The 20,924-nt window shown below is 46.9% G+C and overlaps 1 protein-coding gene across 3 annotated transcripts in view; it reads left to right on the forward strand.

Annotated features, from left to right (window-relative positions):
- The window catches only part of SFXN5 (sideroflexin 5), a 104,211-nt gene that overhangs the window by 47,000 nt on the left and 36,287 nt on the right, over positions 1–20,924 (forward strand). For all 3 annotated transcript variants that reach the window (XM_075752847.1, XM_075752848.1, XM_075752849.1), the window contains 5 exons: positions 226–279; positions 1,753–1,809; positions 2,661–2,726; positions 15,022–15,112; positions 20,047–20,162. In XM_075752847.1, the coding sequence (XP_075608962.1) occupies positions 226–279; positions 1,753–1,809; positions 2,661–2,726; positions 15,022–15,112; positions 20,047–20,162 (384 nt within the window). The remainder of the gene's footprint in view (positions 1–225; positions 280–1,752; positions 1,810–2,660; positions 2,727–15,021; positions 15,113–20,046; positions 20,163–20,924) is intronic.

Raw genomic sequence — 20,924 nt, forward strand, 5'->3', positions numbered from 1 at the left:
TAAAGATGCAAAGCTTTCACGGGTGGCTACGTTACCCGGTTTCACCACTGGAAAACTGAGAGACAGTAGGCTGTCAGGAAGCTCAAGAGCTATAAAGAAATTAAGCCATAAATTAAGATAATTTATTGAAGTCATTAGAGATAAGCTTGCTGTTCGCATGCCTAGAAGAGCACCGAGAGCAAACCAACGATGCATTTACTAATGAGAAAATCTCTTCTCTTGCAGGTTGTTGGTCTTCTCTTGCCCAACCAGACGCTGGCATCCACGGTGTTTTGGCAGGTAACACTGGTTACTGGGTGGAGAACGTGATGGAAAGGAAAACAGAGGTTGACTTGTGTTTTGAGGACAAACCGATGCACGTGGCTTTTCTGCTGGCAATGCTTTAATTAATGGGGAGGTGATGTGGCTGGATGTAATTAGGGAAAGGTTTGGTAGGTCTGGAAGGGGCTATAAGCAAACTATTGGGTTTGTCATCACAAGGGAGATGCAAAATAGCCCAGAATCTCAAAATCAGCTTTTTTGGACCCATTTTGTACAGGTGTAGATGATCGCACGCTGTGTAATTCCATGAAGATGTAGGCCCTTAAGCTTACACATCTGCTGTTTTGGAGAGGCCCTGTCAAGTAGTTGGGATGTTCCGTGGTGAAATCCCGTTGGAAGTGCAACGTGTGCGCAGGGCTGGGGGCAGGGGGAGGTCCCGTGCCCAGGAATTCAGGAATAGCTGTGCATTGCAAAGGCAAGGACCTCTGCGTTCAGTGCGCTGCAAAAAAACCCCAAAACCCACATCTGCACAATTGAGGCAGATTTCCAGCACATATTGGCAAGCTGGCTTTGTAATTATTTTTGTAGGAAAAAAAATATTATTATAAAAAAATTATTATTTAAAGAAAACAAAAAAAAGCAAGGTTTGCTACGTCCACAGTTGCAGGTTAGAGAGCTGCTCAGCAGGGAAGACGTGCTCTTGGACCATGAACTTGGCAGTGACTGGGCTGATCCCCATGTTTTACCGCCTCGTTTCACTCTCTCTTCACCCTCACTTCATGCCTCCTCCTCTGTCTTAGTTCTGGCCACAGCTGGAGAGGAGCGCGGTTCTGACATGCTCTGAACTGGGAACATGGTGTTTTGGGGATGAAATCTCTAATTTTCTTTACATTGCCAGCAGTTGCTGCGGGTAAAACCCCTTCAGGAGCGTGGTGCCACACTGCTTTGGTGACAAACCGTGCTCCAAAAAGTTATGGACAGAAATACCAGTTTAGTGGCATCCGTATCTGTAAGATGGAATGTCTGCTCATCTCCTGTTCCTCAGCGGAAGCCTCCTGTGACCCTCCGTTTGAGAACCACGGAGCTTAATAAGCGACTCACAAAATGGCTGCTGGGCTTACTGCTGCGTCTGTGACTCACAAAATGGCTGCTGGGCTTACTGCTACGTCTTAACAGCAGTATGGGTTTGCCGCCGACGCAAACAAAGACCAGTAGCACCGCGGTGTCGCATGGAGGTGGATTGGGCCAGGAGAAGAGTTGCACGTCCAGCGTACAGGGAAGCAGAACTGTCCTCTGGGTGCCTTGGGATTTCTGTCCCTCACTTTGAAGGGCATTAAGTCAGATGGAGGGCACTCATGAGATGAAAAGAGATGGCGAGTTGTGAGCAGGACAAAGGGAGATGAGTTTTCCCGCAGCACTCCTAGAGTTATAGATTTATTTTTTTTATTTTTGTGAAGTTATGTTCATGCCCGTCTCTTGTTTCCTCTTCAGTGGTTGAATCAGAGCCACAACGCCTGCGTCAACTATGCAAACCGCAACGCGACAAAGGTGAGGAGACCCAACGCGCGTGGCGCGTGCACCGCCTTAGGTCTGTTTTGACACGGAAACATAATTCTTCTCTCTCCGCTGTTAACAGAAACTCCGGCGTCGGCACTGTGATGAGTTTCTAGATTGGCCGTTCTCCATTTTAAACCTCGGCTGTAAACAGCATGAGGATCTCGAAATCACTCGAGGTGCATAAAGTAACGCTCAGTGCCTTTGAGCTGAACCAGTATAGAGTTCTAACTGGTGTGAACTGGTTTAATTTGACACGTGAATGAGCACAAGGTAAATCTGGGTTTTTTTGGAGAGCCGAAGGCGGCTCCGTGATCACCCTGCCGTCTCCTGAGGACTTTATAGGCGCTACCAGCACTGGTGCGGGGACGCGGTAGGGCTGTTCCGGCTCTTCCTTCGCTTTAGCCTTCCTTCATCCCGCGTCGGGAGGTGGGAAGCTCGAGACGGGAAGCCAAGTTGGAAACCATCCAGCTCAAACCATAACATTTCAAAGACAGATATTTAATGTGGAGAGTTTGGGGTTCATCACTACTGTATAAGAATGCTAATTTTGTACCATTTGCTGAATTTCATTCAAATACTTCCTTTTAGCTGCTATTATTATAATTTTCTGATGCCAATTAATTTTCCATTCCCTTTAACCTTGTTCATGAGGCTACAATTTTCCTTGCTTTTGCCGCTGCTAGACGACAGACCATGTGTCACAGAACAATATGACAAAATTAAACCTGTCTCTGGTTTAAAACAAATAAAACGAAAACAAACCAAAAAAAAAAAAAGCTTGGTAGCCTTTTAATAACCAGAAGTTTGTTTATTGAAAATATGTTTTGTTTTTCTTTCCAAAGCCTTCTCCGACATCCAAGTTCATCCAGGGCTACTTGGGAGCTGTCATAAGTGCTGTCTCAATAGCAGTGGGTAACGCTTTATATCTATATATTTCGCTCCAAAGTAACTGCTCCCTTACAGTAGCACCGCAGTGCTTTTGAGATGTTTGTTTCAATTGCCAAGCATGTTTGTCTTTTAATTGACAGAATTCAGTCTACATAACCAGAAAATATTTTAACCGTGAGGTGTCTCTGTCCATGCATGCCCAAACTTTTCAGCAGAAGGAGACTTTCTGCCGCTGATGGCTTCCAGCACGTCCTGCACCGTGCGCTACCTGGGGCTCTGCGCTGTGGCTTTGCTGCTGGGTGAATTCAATTCATCCACACGGGCATTAATTGGTGGTGAATTAGCCTCGTCCAAGTTAAAGGAGTGACTTTGGGGCTGCAGGGTGATAGTGTGACGGCTGACACGCTGAACAGAGGCGTGGCGGTGTTTTGGAGATGTTCTCCTGGTGGGTCAGCACCTTGCATTGGAAGAACCGCAGTGCTTGAAACGACGTCTTTCACCCGTGGACGGCGTTCAAGCTGGAAACGGTGTTCAAGTCGTATCCGAAGTAATCTATGAGAGAGCAGTTTTTAACGTTGCTCAAGTCGTGATCTCGTGGTGCAGTCATCAGGCTTTTAGTTCTCAGATTCCCCAGAAGCACAGGTTGACATCTTTAGTTGGCTCGGCTCATTCCCAAGGAGGCAGGTACCTTTTTCAGGAGCAACTTAGGGAAGTTATTTCTTACGATGGGTGTTCAAATAAGCCTCTGAAATGTATGGTTGTGCCTTTTCTGCTGGAACGTTAAAGATCCCACAGCAGTTTGTGGGTTTTTTTTTTTTTCCTCTGGCCAAGACTTTTTCCCTTTTTCTCAAGCCGCAGACATCCTTTCCCAGGCGTTTTTTCTGCACACAGGCTGTGCCATGGGAGAAGGTTGCCTGCTTACCATGCCATCTGTACCCAGGTTCCCCAATTCACCTTCGGGGAAAAGCTGCATGGGCTTTTTTAGATTTCTTTACAAGGTAAAATGTTCGTCAGGAGCAGGCTGCGGAGCGTTTGGAGAGCTGTGGAGGCAGGAGCTCCTGGCTGGGAATTGTGGACAGCAGAAGGTCTGCCCAAAGCGTATCTCTGTGTTCTCCTGCAGCTGCCAGACAGCTTTGCACCTTTTTTTTTTTTTTTTTTTTTTGCTAGTGGTAGCAAAGGGCGTAGAGTTGGTGAAGTGCCTTGCAGGTTGGAGTGGGAAGTGTCCGTTTTGTTGGATATGCTTCTGTTTGATAGTTTTCCATATTGCCGGCTTGGCTTGCTCACTGGTTGCCGTCCTGCTCCTCTGTGTCACCCGTACCGTCCCTTCACTGCAGGGTGAACCCAGACTGCGCACACAGCACAGAGCAGCCTTGCGTCGCTGGGAGCCCCCGTGCTTCATAACCCCATGAAGATGCGTCCACACCAGCCCCACCCTTTTGCAGCTGAAGTACAATCTGAGTCCCCATCCCACCAACCTCAGCGCTTCGGTTAGCAGCGGTCCTCGGTCAGCTGTCTCCCGGTGTAGCACAGGCGAGCTCGACTGTCCTCCCTGGTCCTTAGTTCAGAATTTTTTCCACCTTATGAACTAGTATGGCAAAGCTCTCCAGCTTGATGTGCAGCTGCCGCTCACAGCCTGCCTTGAACCTCCAGCTCAGCTGCAGCAGAGAGATGGTTCCACATTGTTGGCGTTAATGCTCCTCTCCGTTTTGGCAACAGGGGCAGATAGAGGGCAGGAGACGCGGAGATGTGATGTTGGCAGAGTTTTGTCACCCCGAGAAGCCAACAGGCTTTGGTAAGGAAACCACTTGGGCGGTGAGCAGAGATGTCCATCATGGGACAGCTGATCCAGGTCTTTAAAACCTCTGGTTCCTCCTAGGCTGACTGCAAAGGAGCTGAAGCAGAAAGGCAGGTTCAGAGTGCAGAACTGACCATCAGTGGTGCTGTGAGAAACACTCGTTCTCCGAAACAGCATGAAAAGCCACACCAAGACTTGTAGATAAAAGTAATTACAGCAAAGCAGCAGTGGCCTGCTGTTGACCGCTGGTGACACGTGGGCGGCTCAGCAGTCTGCTGATGGTAGATCAGCAGTTCGTCCCATGGTGGTTTGTACCTCCGTTAGTTGTACCGTTTACTCCCTGGTGATGAAGGAGCTGGTGGTCTGTACAGAGCAACAAGCTCTGAGTAAGTGCAGAAACTGAAACGATGCTGGGATTTACCTGTCCAGCATCTCCAGCAGCAGCCCCAGTGCCTGGTTGTCTTGCACACCTCGGCTGTCCATCACGGGGACAGTTTTAAAAGCACGGTGATGGAAGGTGATGCCCCGGTATTCTGTACTTTTCGAGCTTGTGCAAGAGGAAATCTTCCTTCGGCAGGTGTCAGTGCCACCATGGCCCCACCAGCCTGGGCTTCCGCCGGGATGCAAAGAGTACCTGTACAGCAGCGGTTTTGTAGCTGTGGTGCGCTGAGGGTCAGAACATCGTTACGGGGAGGCAGGAGCTTTCCTTAGATCCATCGATGTAGTTGGGGGAGAGGGGAAGGGCAGCAGCCTTCATGGATACTTTCTCCTTCTTGATGTTGGAAGGAGGTCTGCTTCCAAAGCGGAGCACGCTATGGCACATAGGGCGTGCCAAAATGAGATGAAGTCGCTGTGCACCGATGTCCCCACGTAGACGAGCCGTTGGGGACACTATCGACGTGTGCGTTACCGCAGAATAGCTCGTGTCCTGATAATCCGTAGCACTTACTGCGTGCTCAGTTCCCGATGCAGAGCAGCCTGGAGAAAATCCTACAGAGCCAGGAGTGATTTTTATATTGTAAATATCTGGATTAATAACCAGCATCTCAAGGAGTTTGGTTTTTTGTTTAAACGATGATGACAGATAACATAGAAATAGCCCTGAGGTTCGTTACGTTGGATTGTAAGGCCTCAGCCCTCATTAACTGCTCTCTGCTGTCAGTTAGCAACAAATCACCTCCCAGTGTGAGCCTATTAGGACCAGATGACCTGAAAACAAGTGCCACTACCTCCAGTGGTCTGCTGAGACCCAGTATTAATTAAAGCGAGCCCCTTCCATGTTTGCAGTTGGCAAGCGACGCGGGGAGGAGGCTCACGGAACGCCAGATCAGTTGACTCGTGATGGTGCTTCCCATCGTCTTCACCCTCCGTGTCTTTTATCTAATGAGAGGGACAAACAAATTGCTTTCTCACGCGTACGGAAAGGCAGATTTTGGCTTTATGCTTCTTGCAATTAAACTAGAAGTCTTAGCAAATCTTTGCAAATAACCCAATTCCGTTCCCGTGACAGAGAGAGAGGAATTGCTGTCAGAGAGAGGCAACGCTTCTCTCTCAGATCCAGCGCTACATCTGGCACTCCCGATTTGCAGCCCTTCAGGATGAGGTTTTGGAGGAATCAGTATTCTTTTTTACAATATTTTTCAGTATTTCAGTATTTTTTTCACCAGTATTTCTTCCCCCCCACCCCCCAGCCCTGCTCCCAGCTCACCACAATTCGCAGCGTAGCTTCAGGCAAGGAAACCTGTGCCAGGTCCAGAATTTTATCCCTTCTCCCGTGCGGTACGCAGGTGGAGCACTCAACTTGAAGTAAGGCTAGAAAAGACATCGGAATGGATAATTTTAAGACTGAGCGTGGGGAAAGAGGTGAAAAGACTGATAGAACAGATCTCTTCCATCTCTGACTTCTTACGTGACACTTCTGCACCGTCTCTGCCGCCGGGCACGTGCCGAGACCTGGGCTACCCGCTCTGCACAAGCGTGCAGCATCTCCCAGCGTCGCGTGCGGCGGACAATGCGTTTAGAGGAGTCTGATCACCGCTCAGTAACCTACATTTCTGTTTCTCCTTCTGTGATCGTAGTTTATTTTTATCGCATTCTTCATACACCAGCCTCCTTCCTGCCTTTTTTTTTTTTCGATTGCTCGCATTTTAACTGCTTTTCTAAACACTGAGCGGTAATTGTTGTTGGGTTTGTGTTTTTTTTTTAAACAATTGAGTGAATTCCTATGATTAGGCCTTATTTTCTGATATCTGGCCGCTGTTCATGATGATGGTGTACGAAGCGCAATTAATACCAGCTGGTTTTCCTAAACAAGGCAAACAAAGGCAGAGAGTAGTAAAAAGACTTGAGAAAGACCAAGCATATTTTAAATGTTGTTTATTTTTTTTCTCCCCAAAGAGCTATCCTGATCGGAGGGCTTGTAATTATACAGAACCCCTTTCCAGCAGACACACACACACTCTCACTGTCTGCTAATTTTGCCATGCTTTTAAAAGGTTAAAAAAATCTATGTGATCAAAACCAATTTTATTGTTAATAACTGTTTTATACATATTTTATAAGTAGGTTTCTTAGTTTCGGATCCACACTCGATTTGCTACTGCATTGCTGATCCCTTTTGCATCTGATTCACCTCTTCAGTACTATGGCCTTAGTCTGTAACTTCAGTTGGAGGTCAGAAGTGATTCCTGCAGCTGCAATTAAAAAAAAAAAAAAGTCTGCAAATTAAACCAGTTCAGGACAAGGGCTGTGACGGACACTCTCTGGTTTCTGGGTTGTCGCTGGTGCTGAGACCTTCAGGCTGGAGACCGGTGGTGTTAGCCCAGAGCTTCCCCTGCTCGGAGCCCGTGGTGGTGAGTCGTTGGGTTTCTCCATACGCTCTCCTTGAAGCATCTCACAGCAGTGGTGTTACCGTCGTTGGTTTCCGTAGTCTTTGGATCAGAGCTTTATACATCAGGTTTTTAATTTCCACAATCACAGCTTCAGGTTCTGCCAAGGCCGGCTCCAAATCTTGCTCCTTGTGATACTGAAGATCCCCGTGCTGACTCTCCCAAGGGTTCCTCCCTTCTGCCACTGTCATTTGGCCACGGGTCTGACGTCTCCCAGTGAGCAGAATATTCTCGCTCAGCTTGATGCCCGGGTCATTAGCTCGTCATCCATCTGTTGTCCACCCTGTGTACCCTGGAGGTACCATGTACATCGGTGCTGCTGGCATCGTCCTCCCCTCTGGACGGGATGGGCTCTAATTAGACCGCAGTGAGCCTGGCAGGCACACATAGTGTGTTTAACATGTGTAGATGTACGTAACTTAGCCGGGGAATGTCTGTGGTGACTGCCTAGGCTTCCCCCTTGTGCCAGGGCTTCGATTCTCTCCCGATGAAAGGGGAACCAAAAACACGTGTGTGAGGTCAGGCACCTCTTGGAGGCACGGTGGGGTTTTCCCCAATTAATGGAGTAGCCAGGTTCCCTCCTCCCCCTTTCAAGTATACCAGGGTTTGTAACTTCTAATGAGGTTTTTATTAAGTGCAAGTTTGGGATTTATGGTCTTGTCAGTACGGAGGCAAATAAATACGTTGTTCTCACTTAGCAACCTGAGCTAAATTCTGACAAAAGTAGGTGTTTTGTCTTCTTTCGTACAAAAGATAGAGATGTAATGTCATGTAACCATGACTGCCAGCCAGGCTGTATATTTTGTAGTGATCTGTAGGCTGAAAATGTGCCTGCCCGGGACCCGAACGTGTCCTTTTGGCTTACCTTACTGCATAACCTCAGGTTAAAAAAATCAGGCGATTAATGCCATTAATAACTTCGGTGCTATCAGCTACTAATGACTCACCTTGGAGTCACTGCCGGTCGCGGCATACAGGAGGGTGTTTAGAGCATCTCTTCACAGGCAGATCCAGGTCTTTTCATTTTAAAAGTGCCTCCTTGCTTCCTGACCCAAAATCCTGACTCTGGACGAGCCAGTGGAGGCAGGGAACGGATGCCAGCATGGTTTAGCAGGCACGCTGGATGGGAGCCCTTGCAGATCTTTGGGGTGCCCCTGGCTTGGCTCTCAGCTCTGTTGCACAGTTGGGAAACGGACACAGAAGCTACGTGACGTGGTGGTGGGACCGATGAAGGAAGCTCTTCAGAGCAGAAACTCAAACCTAGATGTTCCAGGACTCAAATTCCTGCTCTTGCAGTGGGAAATCACTCCTCTCTGATGCAGGTGTCTTAGTAAGTCATCCTCGGGCAACTTTCTTCTGTACAGAAGCCTTGGTGCTGTTATTTCCAAGAAAATACAGCTTTTTGGGGACTCCTGTAGTTACTGTAGGGTTTCTGCAGAGCTTCTGAATTCTTCAGGTTGTATTCCCACAGGGTTTGTAGATTCTAATTTGTGCAGAAATCTCGTGCAGCTGCAGTCGGAACTGGTCGAGCACAGAGGTTACACAAAAATTATAACTAACTCCTAAATTTTATATTTAGCTGTATCAGGAAAAAAAAAAAAGTTGTGTAGGAGTCTAATCAGCGAAGCCTAGTGTGGGTCTGAGAGATCAGATTAAAGCAGAGGCTGCTTCTGCACAAATGGACGTTGCAAACATGGTATTTTTAAGCAAATTGGATTTTCCCCTCCCAAAAAAAAGTTAGCATTTTGCAAGATCTAAATGTGCCTTGTCTTGAAAACATCCCTTACAACCCAAGACATTTTCACCACCACATAGGATTTCAGCAGAAAGATCTCATTTTTCTTCTCCTAAGGAAGCTGAGAGGTGAAGACTGTTTGAGCCTGAGATTATCGCTGTAAAATAATATTAGCATTGTAATCACAGCCGGCTTTGGCGATCCCTGCCCTTGCCGCCCTGACTCCCACAGCTCAGCGAACTGTATCGCTGATACCGCTTACAAGGCGTACGTTCGCTCCGATCTGCAGGTTTAAAAATCTTCTGGTGCTGGGGAGTGAGAATAATAAAAAGTTACACTTAGAGCTCTGTCCTTTAAAGCCAGGAGATACCTGAGGGTGTCTGACCAAAGCTGGAAGGAGACTCTAAGAACTTTAATTGCATGAATTAGGATTGGGGTGGCTCATTACATTTATAAAATTAATGAGCAATAAAAAAATAGGATCTTGATTATTATTTTTTTCCGCATGTTCAGGAAGGACAGGAGCTTGTTGGACCAAGTTTTCAGTGCCGTTGGCACTGCCAGCCGCGGGTTGTTCCTCCATCCCCGCTCCCGTCGCACACTTAACTCTCACACACACACACACAGACGCAATTTTTCACTCTCCTCTCTAGGTGGAGGTGCCCCTGTGGATTTTTCTAATCCCAGCTCCTTCTTCTTGATAATTGTTTGTGAGCCGTGTGGAGCGGCTGCGTTGACAGCCTGTGAATTTGGTGTGATGCCCGTAATCAGCTTGTGAGACGGCGCGGGAGGCCACCCACTGCCCTCAGGACTATCCGCCACTTAGGGAGGTAAAGAAACACTTAGAAGCCGGAGGAAATCGGTGCAAAGTAGGGCGAGGGATGGGAGGGGATGGAGCACGGCCGGGCGCCTCCTCCCACCGTTGTGGGGAGCCAGGAGCGGGAGGAAAATCGGAGTAGATTGGAGGAGCTGGTGATAAACTTCTGTTTGCTGCATGAAGTTTTTAAAGGAAGCTGTGCCTGTCTCTAACATCTGGATACCTGTGCTCAAAAGCTCCCATTCCCACACCTACTCTTCTCTCAGATACCAAGTATCTTCTTGAGTATCTTCTCTCAGATACTCACAGATACCAAGTCCAGATACCAGAAGACACCAGAAAAGAGCGGTGTGATCACTCAGCCTGGAAACCCAGCCCAGCGATTCCTCCATCAAGCCCGTAAATCCTTGGAGCTGTAGCAGCCATCTCCCGAAGGCACAGCCTTGAGCCTTTGGTCTAGTGGAGGCAAAGACGTGGATGCTCTGGGGAGGCACCCAGTGCCCGTCACCCTGCCTCTGGGCTCAGGCAACTGCTGGCTCCTCACCACCTGCCGCCTTTCAAATTCCTTGTTCTTCCCTGCGGCATTTTCTCTCGTTTCACTGGTGTGTCTTTCTTTCCAGCAGATTTGTTTTCATCCGCGTCCTTTCCTTCTGCCAAGCCCCACAGCGCCCAGGTGTGGTGTTGCCTTTGGACAGGATCCAGATGCATGGAAAACTTGATGTTAAAGCAACAGCCTCTTGTCTTGGGCGTGCAACCCCACCATCCTCCTTTCCCCATCATCTGCCAAATCGAGTTTGTCTAATTATCAGTGTTAATTCCCTCTTTGCCTACTCATACCTCACCTGCAATCTTGCTTCTTTCTCAAGACACCACCATTTTCTTCCATTGAAGCATCCAATGGGGCTACTGTGGTCACCATCCCTTCTGCAGTCGTCTTGGTGTGACTCAAGTTACCTCCTTTGCTTACTCTTGCTCCTCTCTAACTTCCTTCTCCACTCAGATTGTTACTGCTTTCCCTTCCCTTACACTCCTCCATTCTGTTCTCCTTGACTTGGTAAAGCTCCAGTTGGTAAACAGCCCAGTTTTCCATCTCTCTGCCTCCATCTTCACCTCTCAGCCCTAATGAATGATTTTTTTCCTTCTTTTTCCTAATGCTCTTTTCTTCAGTTTGGCTGTATGGAACTCATCAGATCCAATTAGCGTTTTAATTCAGCAATCTGGTGATTTGAGGGCTGAGGGATAAGCTCTTTTGAAGCCAGTCCCTTCTTCCAAGTTGACTTTCTAGGTCAGTTGGAACAGCCAGCTCCAACTGCAGTGGTCAGGGTTGCCCCAGTGCTACAGGAACCTGGGAAAGTTGAATCCCTTAAATCAGTGGAGATCTCATCAACGTAGTTAAATGAAGTCTAGAGAGCCACTCAGCGACATTTAGGTGGCGTCGTGTACCGATCGATGTCTACCTTGCTCGTTAAACTCCTAATATTCCTTTTATTTTATAAAAATTCCCTCTCAAAATTAAGGGAAATATAGCTTCTTGAACTGCTGATGCGTTTACTGCTGTAGAACTGGTTTAAGAGGTGTAGGGTTAGACCTGTATCAAATGGCTCGGTCGTTACCAACTTCAGGCATTCAAAAACCATCTCTCAGGCTTCAAAAATCTTAATAGTCATAAAGGGGGGGGAAAAAAAAAGCAGGGATTTTTTTTTTTGTTTGAAAAAAATCCCTGTGCTTTTAAAATTCATGTCTTGGTGGAGATGAGGTCAGAACTTTTTGAGAAAAGAAGGAAAAGGAAGCAGAAACACTGGTTTATTGCTACACAGTCACTCTGTGGCAGTGTCTGATGGTAACGGTTTCAAGTACGGCAGCACTGCGAACTGTCCTGCTGCTGAGATAACGCTGTTGATGCTGAAAACAAAACCGGTAGCAAAATAAATAGCAGGAATTCTCGGCACTTGAAGAAGAGGGAGGGAGGAAGGGCAGAGTGCTGCCGGAGGCGTAGTAGAGCCCTGAGTAAGGTTACTCTCCCGTCGACAGCGTTTTGCCCCGGTTCCGTGTTGCGGGACGTTAGGAGTTGCGGTGCGATGTATCCCCCACGTGCAGCTTGTCGGGACGCTCTGTCAACCAGATCAAGGAAATGCTCTGGAGAAAAAAAAAAAAACAACTCACAAAATAGGCAACTTAAAAAAAGCTGGATTTGTCCCCTAATCTGGGTCCCAGTGCGGGAATATCCCAAAACCAGTACTGCGCTGAAACCAGTACGGCGAATCCGCGCCCAGCGCTCGCAGCTGCGAGGAGGAGCACTTGTCCGAGTTGAGACATCACCGGCACAGATATCTTCATCTGAGCTGCGTCCCTGGGCTCCTTTGATAGTCAGCAGGGATGGACGGGCGGCGTTGGGGATGTTTCACGTGAGCACCCACAAGCATCTGTCTGGGGAGGAGAATAAAACCCCTTAAAAAGGCTCATTTCTCTGCGCCGGGCTGCAGAGGCCCATCTGGAGGTACCACGTTGGGTGTGATGAATCCCACCTGACTCCGTTACGTGTTTGTGCAGCACCAGCGTTGTAGATCCCAGATCTGTGACTCAGGCTGTAGGCAGGGTGATGATAATAATAATACTCCTGCGGTTGTTTTCTTAGGGATGAATTTGCCTCGACAGTCGGTGTTCTTTGGCCGGCCCCTAGGAATTAAACTCATTAAGCTCTCCTTGTTGATGGCCCTTTTGCTTATGGTGGCCTGGGATTGAGGAGTACCTGCTCGTTCCTGGATGCTCTCCTTGACCTGTTTACCCTCATCCCACTTTGTGACCTGCGGGAAAGAGTTCACAGATTGGCTAAAGCAATTTCAAAACTGTAAAAAACAAACCCTCATTAGTGTCCTAAATCTAGTCCTTGTGTTGGGAATTTGGGAGATTGGATTTAAATCTATAGCAACATTTAATTTCATATTCACAGCGGGGTGGTTGCTGTAAGTGGAGGAGCGAGTTCATCTGCAGCACCAAATTGAATCTGAAAGTAAAATGCTTTTATTACCGCTAGCCTCACAGCAGTGTCTCTCCCGGGCTCGGCTGCATCTTTTCTGTTTCAAAAGCTGCTGCTCTTCCACTTTGTGGTCAAATCCTTCCATCAAACCGACAATCAGAGGCTGGAAACCCAACAAAATTGGTCATCTACACAGATGAGCCATATCCAGGCTATAAATAACCCAAATCCATGGGGCAGCACCAGCAAAACCAGGCTTAAGACTGTCTTAGCTTTACTCTTAAAGCCACCAGGTTTAGACTGCTTTACAGTTTCTGGAGGCATTCAGATTTTGTAAATATGCATCCTAGAACTTGCAAAATGTAAAAAAAGTAATAATAAAATCATTCAGTCATTTTTGAAGGGGAAGAAGATTAAGACAAAACCCTCATTCTTTCCCCGACTAAGAAGAACCACCGCGGCTCTCTTGGGCTCGGCGCTGGAGTTGCGGTGGCCGAGGAGAGGAGGAAGGGTTCCTGCTGAAAGCTTCGTGGGGCTCTGGAAATGCTCCATGGGTTTTGAAAGCCCCCACTCCGCTTATGCAGGGCTTACCCAGCAGTTGTGCTTCTCAACATCTTCCTCTCAGCCTCCAAAAAGACGAGATGCACTGCGGATGCATGTATAATGTAACAGCTTGCAAAGTATGTTCTCCTATGCTTTTCTTTTCTTTTTTTCTTTTTTTTTTTTTTTTTTTTTAAAGCCCCCAAATCAGTATTTGCTGGCAGGTTTTTGGCTTTGGCTGATTTTTTTTTTTTTTTTAAATTTTGCTGCATTTTTGGCTGAAAACTTTTTGGCCAGGCATTGCTAAAGACTTCCATTTTCGGCCTAAAATTCCCAGTTTGGGGCTGTTGGGGTTTGTTTGCACGTTTGGGGTTTTTTGGATGAAAAAGAGAAAATATTGTGAGGGAGAGTAATTTGAAGACAGAAGTCATTCCCTGCGAATAGGTTTGTTTAATTAATCATCCCAGTTCTGCTTGAAACAAATTTTGATGGAGATTCTCCGACTATCACTACCATGCAACCACGCAGAGGCTGACGAGGCAACGACTGTCCTCCATGCTGTTTATATTAACATACGCAACGATTTAGATCCCTGCAAAACTGTGGAGAGCTCTGCATTATTCAAGTGTTGGAGGAGGCAACAAAAAAATGATCCATGGTTATAAGAAACTGCCTGCTATCTCTTGTTTCTAATAATAGCTCCTTTGTAGCTTAAATGTTTGCATTGGAGTGGGGTGGTTTGCACAGACCCTGGGAAGAGGAATGGATTGTGTTGGGCCACTAATATTTGGCTTTTTGTTAGCTGGGTGAGGACTCCAGCCCCGACGAGTTTTTGCTGGATGGGGAAAATGCCAGTGAACTGGGTAAAAACGCAGCTAAGGGCATTTCCAGAAGGACTGAATGGCTTTGCAGTGGTTTCTAGCTTGTCTTTTAGTTAGAAAGGGTTTAAACCCAATGGTTAGGTTCAACCCTTCATTTAAACCCAACTATCGGATTCAACTCAACGGTTGGGTTCAACCCTTCATATAAACCCAACGGTTGGGTTCAACTCAACGGTTGGGTTCAACCCTTCATATAAACCCAACGGTTGGGTTCAACTCAACGGTTGGGTTCAACCCTTCATATAAACCCAATGGTTGGGTTCAACTCAATGGTTGGGTTCAACCCTTCATTTAAACCCAACGGTTGGGCTCAACTCAACGAATTGGTTCAACCCTTCATTTAAACCCAACTATCGGATTCAACTCAATGGTTGGGTTCAACCCTTCATATAAACCCAACGGTTGGGTTCAACTCAACGGATTGGTTCAACCCTTCATTTAAACCCAACGGTTGGGTTCAACCCTTCATTGTATAACAGATTGAATCCAACACAGCTAAACCCTTCAGTGGGGGGAGGGATCTAGTTCTCAAACACTTCTGCATGGGAAGAGACTCCAGTCTGTCCCCCTGCAGAGCTCTGCTGCTGTCTGCAAGCTGTGGCATCTGCCCTGCCCCTTGTAGCTAAATGTTTCTGCTTCTCTGTTTTGTTTTTGTTTTTGTTTTGTTTTTTTCTATTCGAAGGTGGGCCTTAATGTTCTGGTTCAGAGAGCAAACAAGTTTACCCCCGCCACTCGTCTCTTGATCCAGAGGTTTGTGCCATTCCCTGCTGTCGGTAAGAAATAACACCTTTTCTCTATATTTAAAGTGTTGGCTGTAAACCTTCCGGTGGCTAAAAGCCTCTGGGATGGACACCTGACTCCTGCCTTCCTGCTTTACACCATCACTGCTGAGTCCCCTCGGTGCTGGGTCCCTGAGTCGGTGCAGGCAGCGACAGGATGGTGCAAAGCGGCGTTTTGGCAGGAAAACGATGCAAAGCTGCAGGCAGCGGCAGCTCACAAGGCTTTATCAAGCTGCACTTTCCACTCTCGAGGAGTTTATAAAATGATCAGTGTTGACTGCTCCTCGACCATCCAAATTCGAGAGCGTTTAATTTGCAAGATCTGGTTTGAATAATGTCAAACCAAAGCTTCAAATAAGCGGTAGCATTGGGGTTTTTTATAATAAAAATGCAATGCAGTGTTCCTACTCTGAATATACAGATTTCTAAGAGCCACTGATTAAAAAAAGACTTAAGCGTGTGAAGAATTAAGGCTGCTGCTGGCATGTTGTTGCACAAAATAAACTCTTCTGCATTTTATCAGCTAGCTGCTCGGTGTTTGAGGGAAGGGACGTGCTGGACTCAGCCTTTGCTGAAGCCCATGGTTACAACATTTAGCAAACGATGAGTTATTTTGGCTGTGAAGAAATCACCAGTGGCGTTAGGGTAATTGTTCATATAAGCTTATTTATTTATAAAGATGGGGCAAAAATTGTCCAAGCATGGAGGAAATCAGTAAGCAAAGGGGTTTTGCTCGCTGCTGCAGGTCCTTTTTCAGCTGTGTTAATGCAAAACTTTCCTTTAAGCTTTTTCCTTTGCTGCGCAAGCGCCATGTCTTCAGAGCTTTGCTCGAGGATGCCGAGCCTCTTTACCTAGCTGTTGCTCTCGCAGTTTCTCTGGTCTTTCTGCTCCTTTTTTTTACAGAGCGCTGGTTGCTCCAACGCTCCAGCCTTCAGTTCTTGAGTTATTGGGGTTTTTTTCCCCTGTTTTCTGCCAGAAAAACAGATACTTGTCCTTCCTGCAGAGCAGACGAGGGTCTGTAGGTTCCACTCGATCCTGTTTCTGAGCACTTTGTTTGTACAGAGGGGATCCATGGACGTTGTTACTATTTTCCTGGAACTTTCCTGGAATATGTTTTTAGAGGGTTTCAGCTTTCTTTTGATTTTTATGACCAGGAGGGCACTAGAGGTGAGTGCAAGACCCAGGAGGCAGCTCCGAGGCTGGCTTTGAGTCAGAGATGCACGTGGGAAGTCGTTGCCGCCGGGTTGCTCTATTTTCATACCAAGGTGTAAGGAGAAAGAGGTCACGCTTGTGTCAGCATTGATGGAAGACCCATAATTAAATTGTTTAGCCCGTAATTAATTCTCTAGTTCTTATTTTATTTGTGTACTGTCATGCTTCATTATGTGCCAGGACATCAGGAATCCTCCCACTAATTGCTGTTTTGTGGTTTTGAAAGCTGCGAGTTACTGGTTTGCAGACCTGGGCAAACTGCTTAATTAAGACGCGTCTTCCCGTTGCTTTTGAACCGCCAGCCCCCAGAAAAAGGGTAGAATTTCACCATTTCTACGTGAAAAGCCAGATGCTGCTGTAAAGCTCTTGCTCCACTACCATTAAGCAGTTTTCCCCTTGCCCTTCCTTGCCTCCCTCTCCCACCGACCTCGGCTGAGCTGTGCTGGTTGAGAGCAGCTGGAAAACTGGAGGGACGCATCAAAGCTTTGTGGTCTCTCATCCCAAGGGGTCGTGTGAGATGGAGACTTGGGGAAGTGCAGCTACTGCTCAGGTGAAAGACGGCCAGAGTGCCAGCAGGGATGTCAATAAAGAGTCTTGCAAAGCCTTGGGAAGCTGAGGTAGGCACTGGGAAAACTGGTCTATGGGTCTTACTGCCCTCAGAGATGCTCCACGTGTTGTGTCTGTCTTCTCTGGGTCATGTAACAGTTGTCTTTGCCCGATAAACTAAACCATATGCTGCCTGTAGGGCACATTTAGCATAAGTAGTTCCTCCTTGAAATCCACTTTCACCATGGGACCCCGAGATGAGTGCAGGGCTCAGTAGGGATGTATCTGCTGGGGCCTCCAGACCTCACTCGTGATAGCACAGACTGCGGGCAGTTAGGAAAGCACCCTGGCAGCTGGTGCAGGCTCTGATTGCTCCGATCCCCACGTCACGGCTGGTGGCACTGGGAGCAGGGTGCCAGGAGGTCAGGCTGTGCCCTCACCCTCCACCAAAAGTAATTTGCAGTAGCTGAAAATCACAAGTTGTCCAAAAAATCCTCCCCAGCCCCAGGGGACGGATCCAGGAAACCAACCCAGGTGGAACAGCTCATGGAAATGGCCAAGGCTCTGCATAGCCCATGGCTGGCTTGATGTAAAAGGGGTCTGTGCTTGATGTTGGCCACCCTGAAGCATCATCTGGGTAGTGAAGTTGTTCTCCATGAAGGTTTTCAGTGCAGGAGAAGGGAAGGAGTATGTTAGTGCTGTGTTGTGGAGAGCCATGATTCCCAAATTTGAGCAAGAAGGGGCTTGACCCTTTCTTGGAGATGTAGGTGATGAAGTATATCAATGCCCAGGGTTATTGCAAGGAACCCAATTTACCCGCTTCGTCCCAAGCACTGGGTGTGGATAGCTGTCACGAAGGTAAGGGGCGTCGCTGGCGATGGTGTGCTTTATACTGGAGATGTGTGTGGCTAAAAAACCTGCAGAAAAACCCAAAGGTTGCATCCCAAACCTGATCTGAAGGAAGTTAAAGCTGGTAGGAAGATACCCATTAGATGGAGGAGAGGAGGATGAAGGATTTCTTCTCCTTTGGCTTTTTTTTTTTTTGTGTGTGTGGATGGGGTTAAAACTGTTAAATGTGTTTAGGTGGTGCACAAGGTCGTATTTAGCATGTGGAGAGCACCCCAGTTTAGAAAGTATATATATATAATATACACACATATAGAAGTAGGGTAGTGGGTTGCTTTTGTATCTGAACTCAGTTTCCAATATGTCACTGTTTTCACAGAAGTAGTTTCCAGGCTATATTACCACAATTTCTTTCCAAATTCTGAACATCGAATTGTCTACACATTTATTTACTTATTTCTCATTCCCCTCTGTGTTTGAGATGTCCATAAAATCCAAGTTTACCCATAATCAGCAGCATTTTGTGCTTTCTCGGAAAGCAGAACGGGAGCAGCTAAGACAGTTGCTTGTCTCAGACGAATGGGCTGGAATCAGGTTTTGAATTTGGGACTTGGTCAATGAAACCCTAAGGGGATCCATGAAACCCTTGGTCAATGAAACCGTAATGGAGAAGCATCTAGCTGTGGTGGGAACTTCAGGTCTGGACACCCCATCATGAGTCTCCCAAAAACCTTGTGCTGATGCATCCTGGCTTGGCCTGAGCATCTCTGATTTTCTATGTTCAGTCTTGACTGAAAGATCGAAGGACAGTGCATGTGAGTGTTAAAAAAGAAAAAAAAAAATAAAAAGAGGGGCTAAACTTGCTTTAAATGAAATGCCTGTTTTCTTTTTGATCTTGGATTAAGGAGCTGTTAGCTGTGGTAACACAGATATTTTGATAGATGGGAAGAGTGGTCCGGTAGTTTGAATATTGAAGAGAGAGACAGAGTGTGCGTGTGTGTATGTTCCTCTTATTCCTGAGTGTAAGGAGCATTTGTCACCACAAATCATCTTTGATTGCAGAGAGCTGCATTCGTATAGGGCTCACCCACCCACCACCCTCAAAAAATTAGACATTTGTTATATGACATGAATTGAGATTAATTAGCGAATATTAACCCATCAAGCAGTACAGAAACACATTTTTGGAAGCGGTGGTACTTGCAGCAACAGTGGGTTTGTGTTAGTTCTGGTTGGAAAGTTTGCAACAAAAATGTGATAAGGAGGGGTTGCTGGAAAATGCCAGTTTATCAAAAACAAAACTTTTACAGGAATTAGTAGCTTTTATTTGGAAAAATTTAAGAAGTGCCTGTACCCTGGAGAGGAGCTGTACTTGCGAAGGATGTTTCTTAACCCCAATTCTAACACATTGCTTGAGGAGCAGAACTTGGGGGTCATCTCGAGAAGGCTACAAAAGCCCCAGGCTGGGCAAGGGGGGGTGTCAGAAAGGGTCCCAGACCTGCCCCCACCTCCACCGCGAATGCAGGGCTGTGGTTTGTGAGATGTCACTTGGGAACCAGAGTCCTCCAGAGCGCTGCTGGTTTGTGTCGCTATTCGGAAAAATACTGTTAAAGCAAACAAGAGGGTCTCTAATAGAAAATAAGTCCACAGAGCCATTTTTTCCACCAAAACATGTGAAATAAGGGCAAATAGTCAGCAGGACCCCGCTTAATGGGATACATGTCCATGGGAACAGCCCAACCTTGTCTTATTTGATTAAAAAAATACAATTCTGTCCTCTTTAAGAGCTCAGATCTAAGCTGTCCTTCATAGCTCGGTGAAATCCCTCGCAGTGTATTTCCGTTATACCTGCTAAAACCTATTATTTAAGAAGAATTTGTCCGCTGGCTTAGTGAGGGCAGTTAAGACCATCTCTGGGATGTACCATCAGAAGAGGCAGCTGTCAATCAGCGGTGCCTGGTTGGCCAAGACCAACTGGCAGCCCAGTGCAAGGATGTGTTTTGACTTAGTGGATCGAAATGTCGGGCGAAGGATCACTGTGGGAGCTGGGAGCATGTGCGAACACCAACATCTGGAAATGCCGGTATTTCTTTGCATCGATATGTTTCTGATTGTGCCAGCAGATCCCTTTGCAAGTGAAAGAAAATGACTTGATTATTATTCTCCTCTTAAGAATCACACCTTTGTCTTGGTATAAGAGTGGCTCCTTGAGCCGCAGAAACTTCTTGGCAGATTGATGCAAGCAAAGCTGAAGGGCTGTCACGACAAACATTTGGTATTGACCAGGGCTGCGCTGCTAATCATCGTGCTTTTCTCATCCTCAGCTAGTGCCAATATCTGCAATGTTGTCCTGATGAGGCACACGGAGCTGGAAGAAGGAATTGATGTTTTGGACAGTAACGGAAACATTGTCGGGTCTTCCAGAATTGCTGCAAAACACGTATGTACCTGTGGTGGTCCTGGCGAACGCTCGGGTGAGCTTGTGCACAATGGGCCTTCGGGCTCTACGAATCCCACAGCCGTAGGAATCGATGACTTGAAAGAGCTAGAAATAGATGAGCTTTACCCATCATGCAGGAAAAACGAAGTGGTAAAACTCAATGGCTGCTTTATACCCAGGCATGCAGTTGCGTAGCCATGAAACTGAGCGTGCTGGTGGACACGGGCTCATGGCATCCAGGCAAATGCCTTGATGGCTTGGAAGGGCGCAGACTGACATCAGGAAGATCCTGTACAACTCTGATACATTCACAGCCTTAGGATTTCTTTGTGGAAACTTGTAAGCTGTTCATGTTGAATACGCAGGAAAGATAACTTACACCTTTTTCTAAATGAGGAAGACTTCATTTTCGAGCCGAGTAGCTTTTTAACCCTTGCCGTGTCAAAGCTGCATCACCAGTTGCCAACCAAAGCTTTGTGAGGGTAGCCAGATGTCTTCATCTTCGTCCTAACACCTGGTTTGTTTTCCCCTGTAACCTTCTACTCTCTGCCATCTGCCTGCAATTATTCCCTTTTCTTCCTTTCTTACATAGTTTTGTCTTCTGAGCATCATCTGATTGTCTGAGGCATGTTGTTTCCAAGTGGGCTTTAATCTGAAATGTAAAGCATGTACCGAAGCACACGCCCAGGCAGAGGAGTTAATAATATAATGCTTGGCATTTCTCTCGCTCCTTCTGTCCAAGGCTCTTAAGGCACTTCATAG

This window comes from Balearica regulorum, chromosome 4 (assembly GCF_011004875.1).
Source record: "Balearica regulorum gibbericeps isolate bBalReg1 chromosome 4, bBalReg1.pri, whole genome shotgun sequence".
Lineage (NCBI taxonomy): Eukaryota > Metazoa > Chordata > Aves > Gruiformes > Gruidae > Balearica > Balearica regulorum.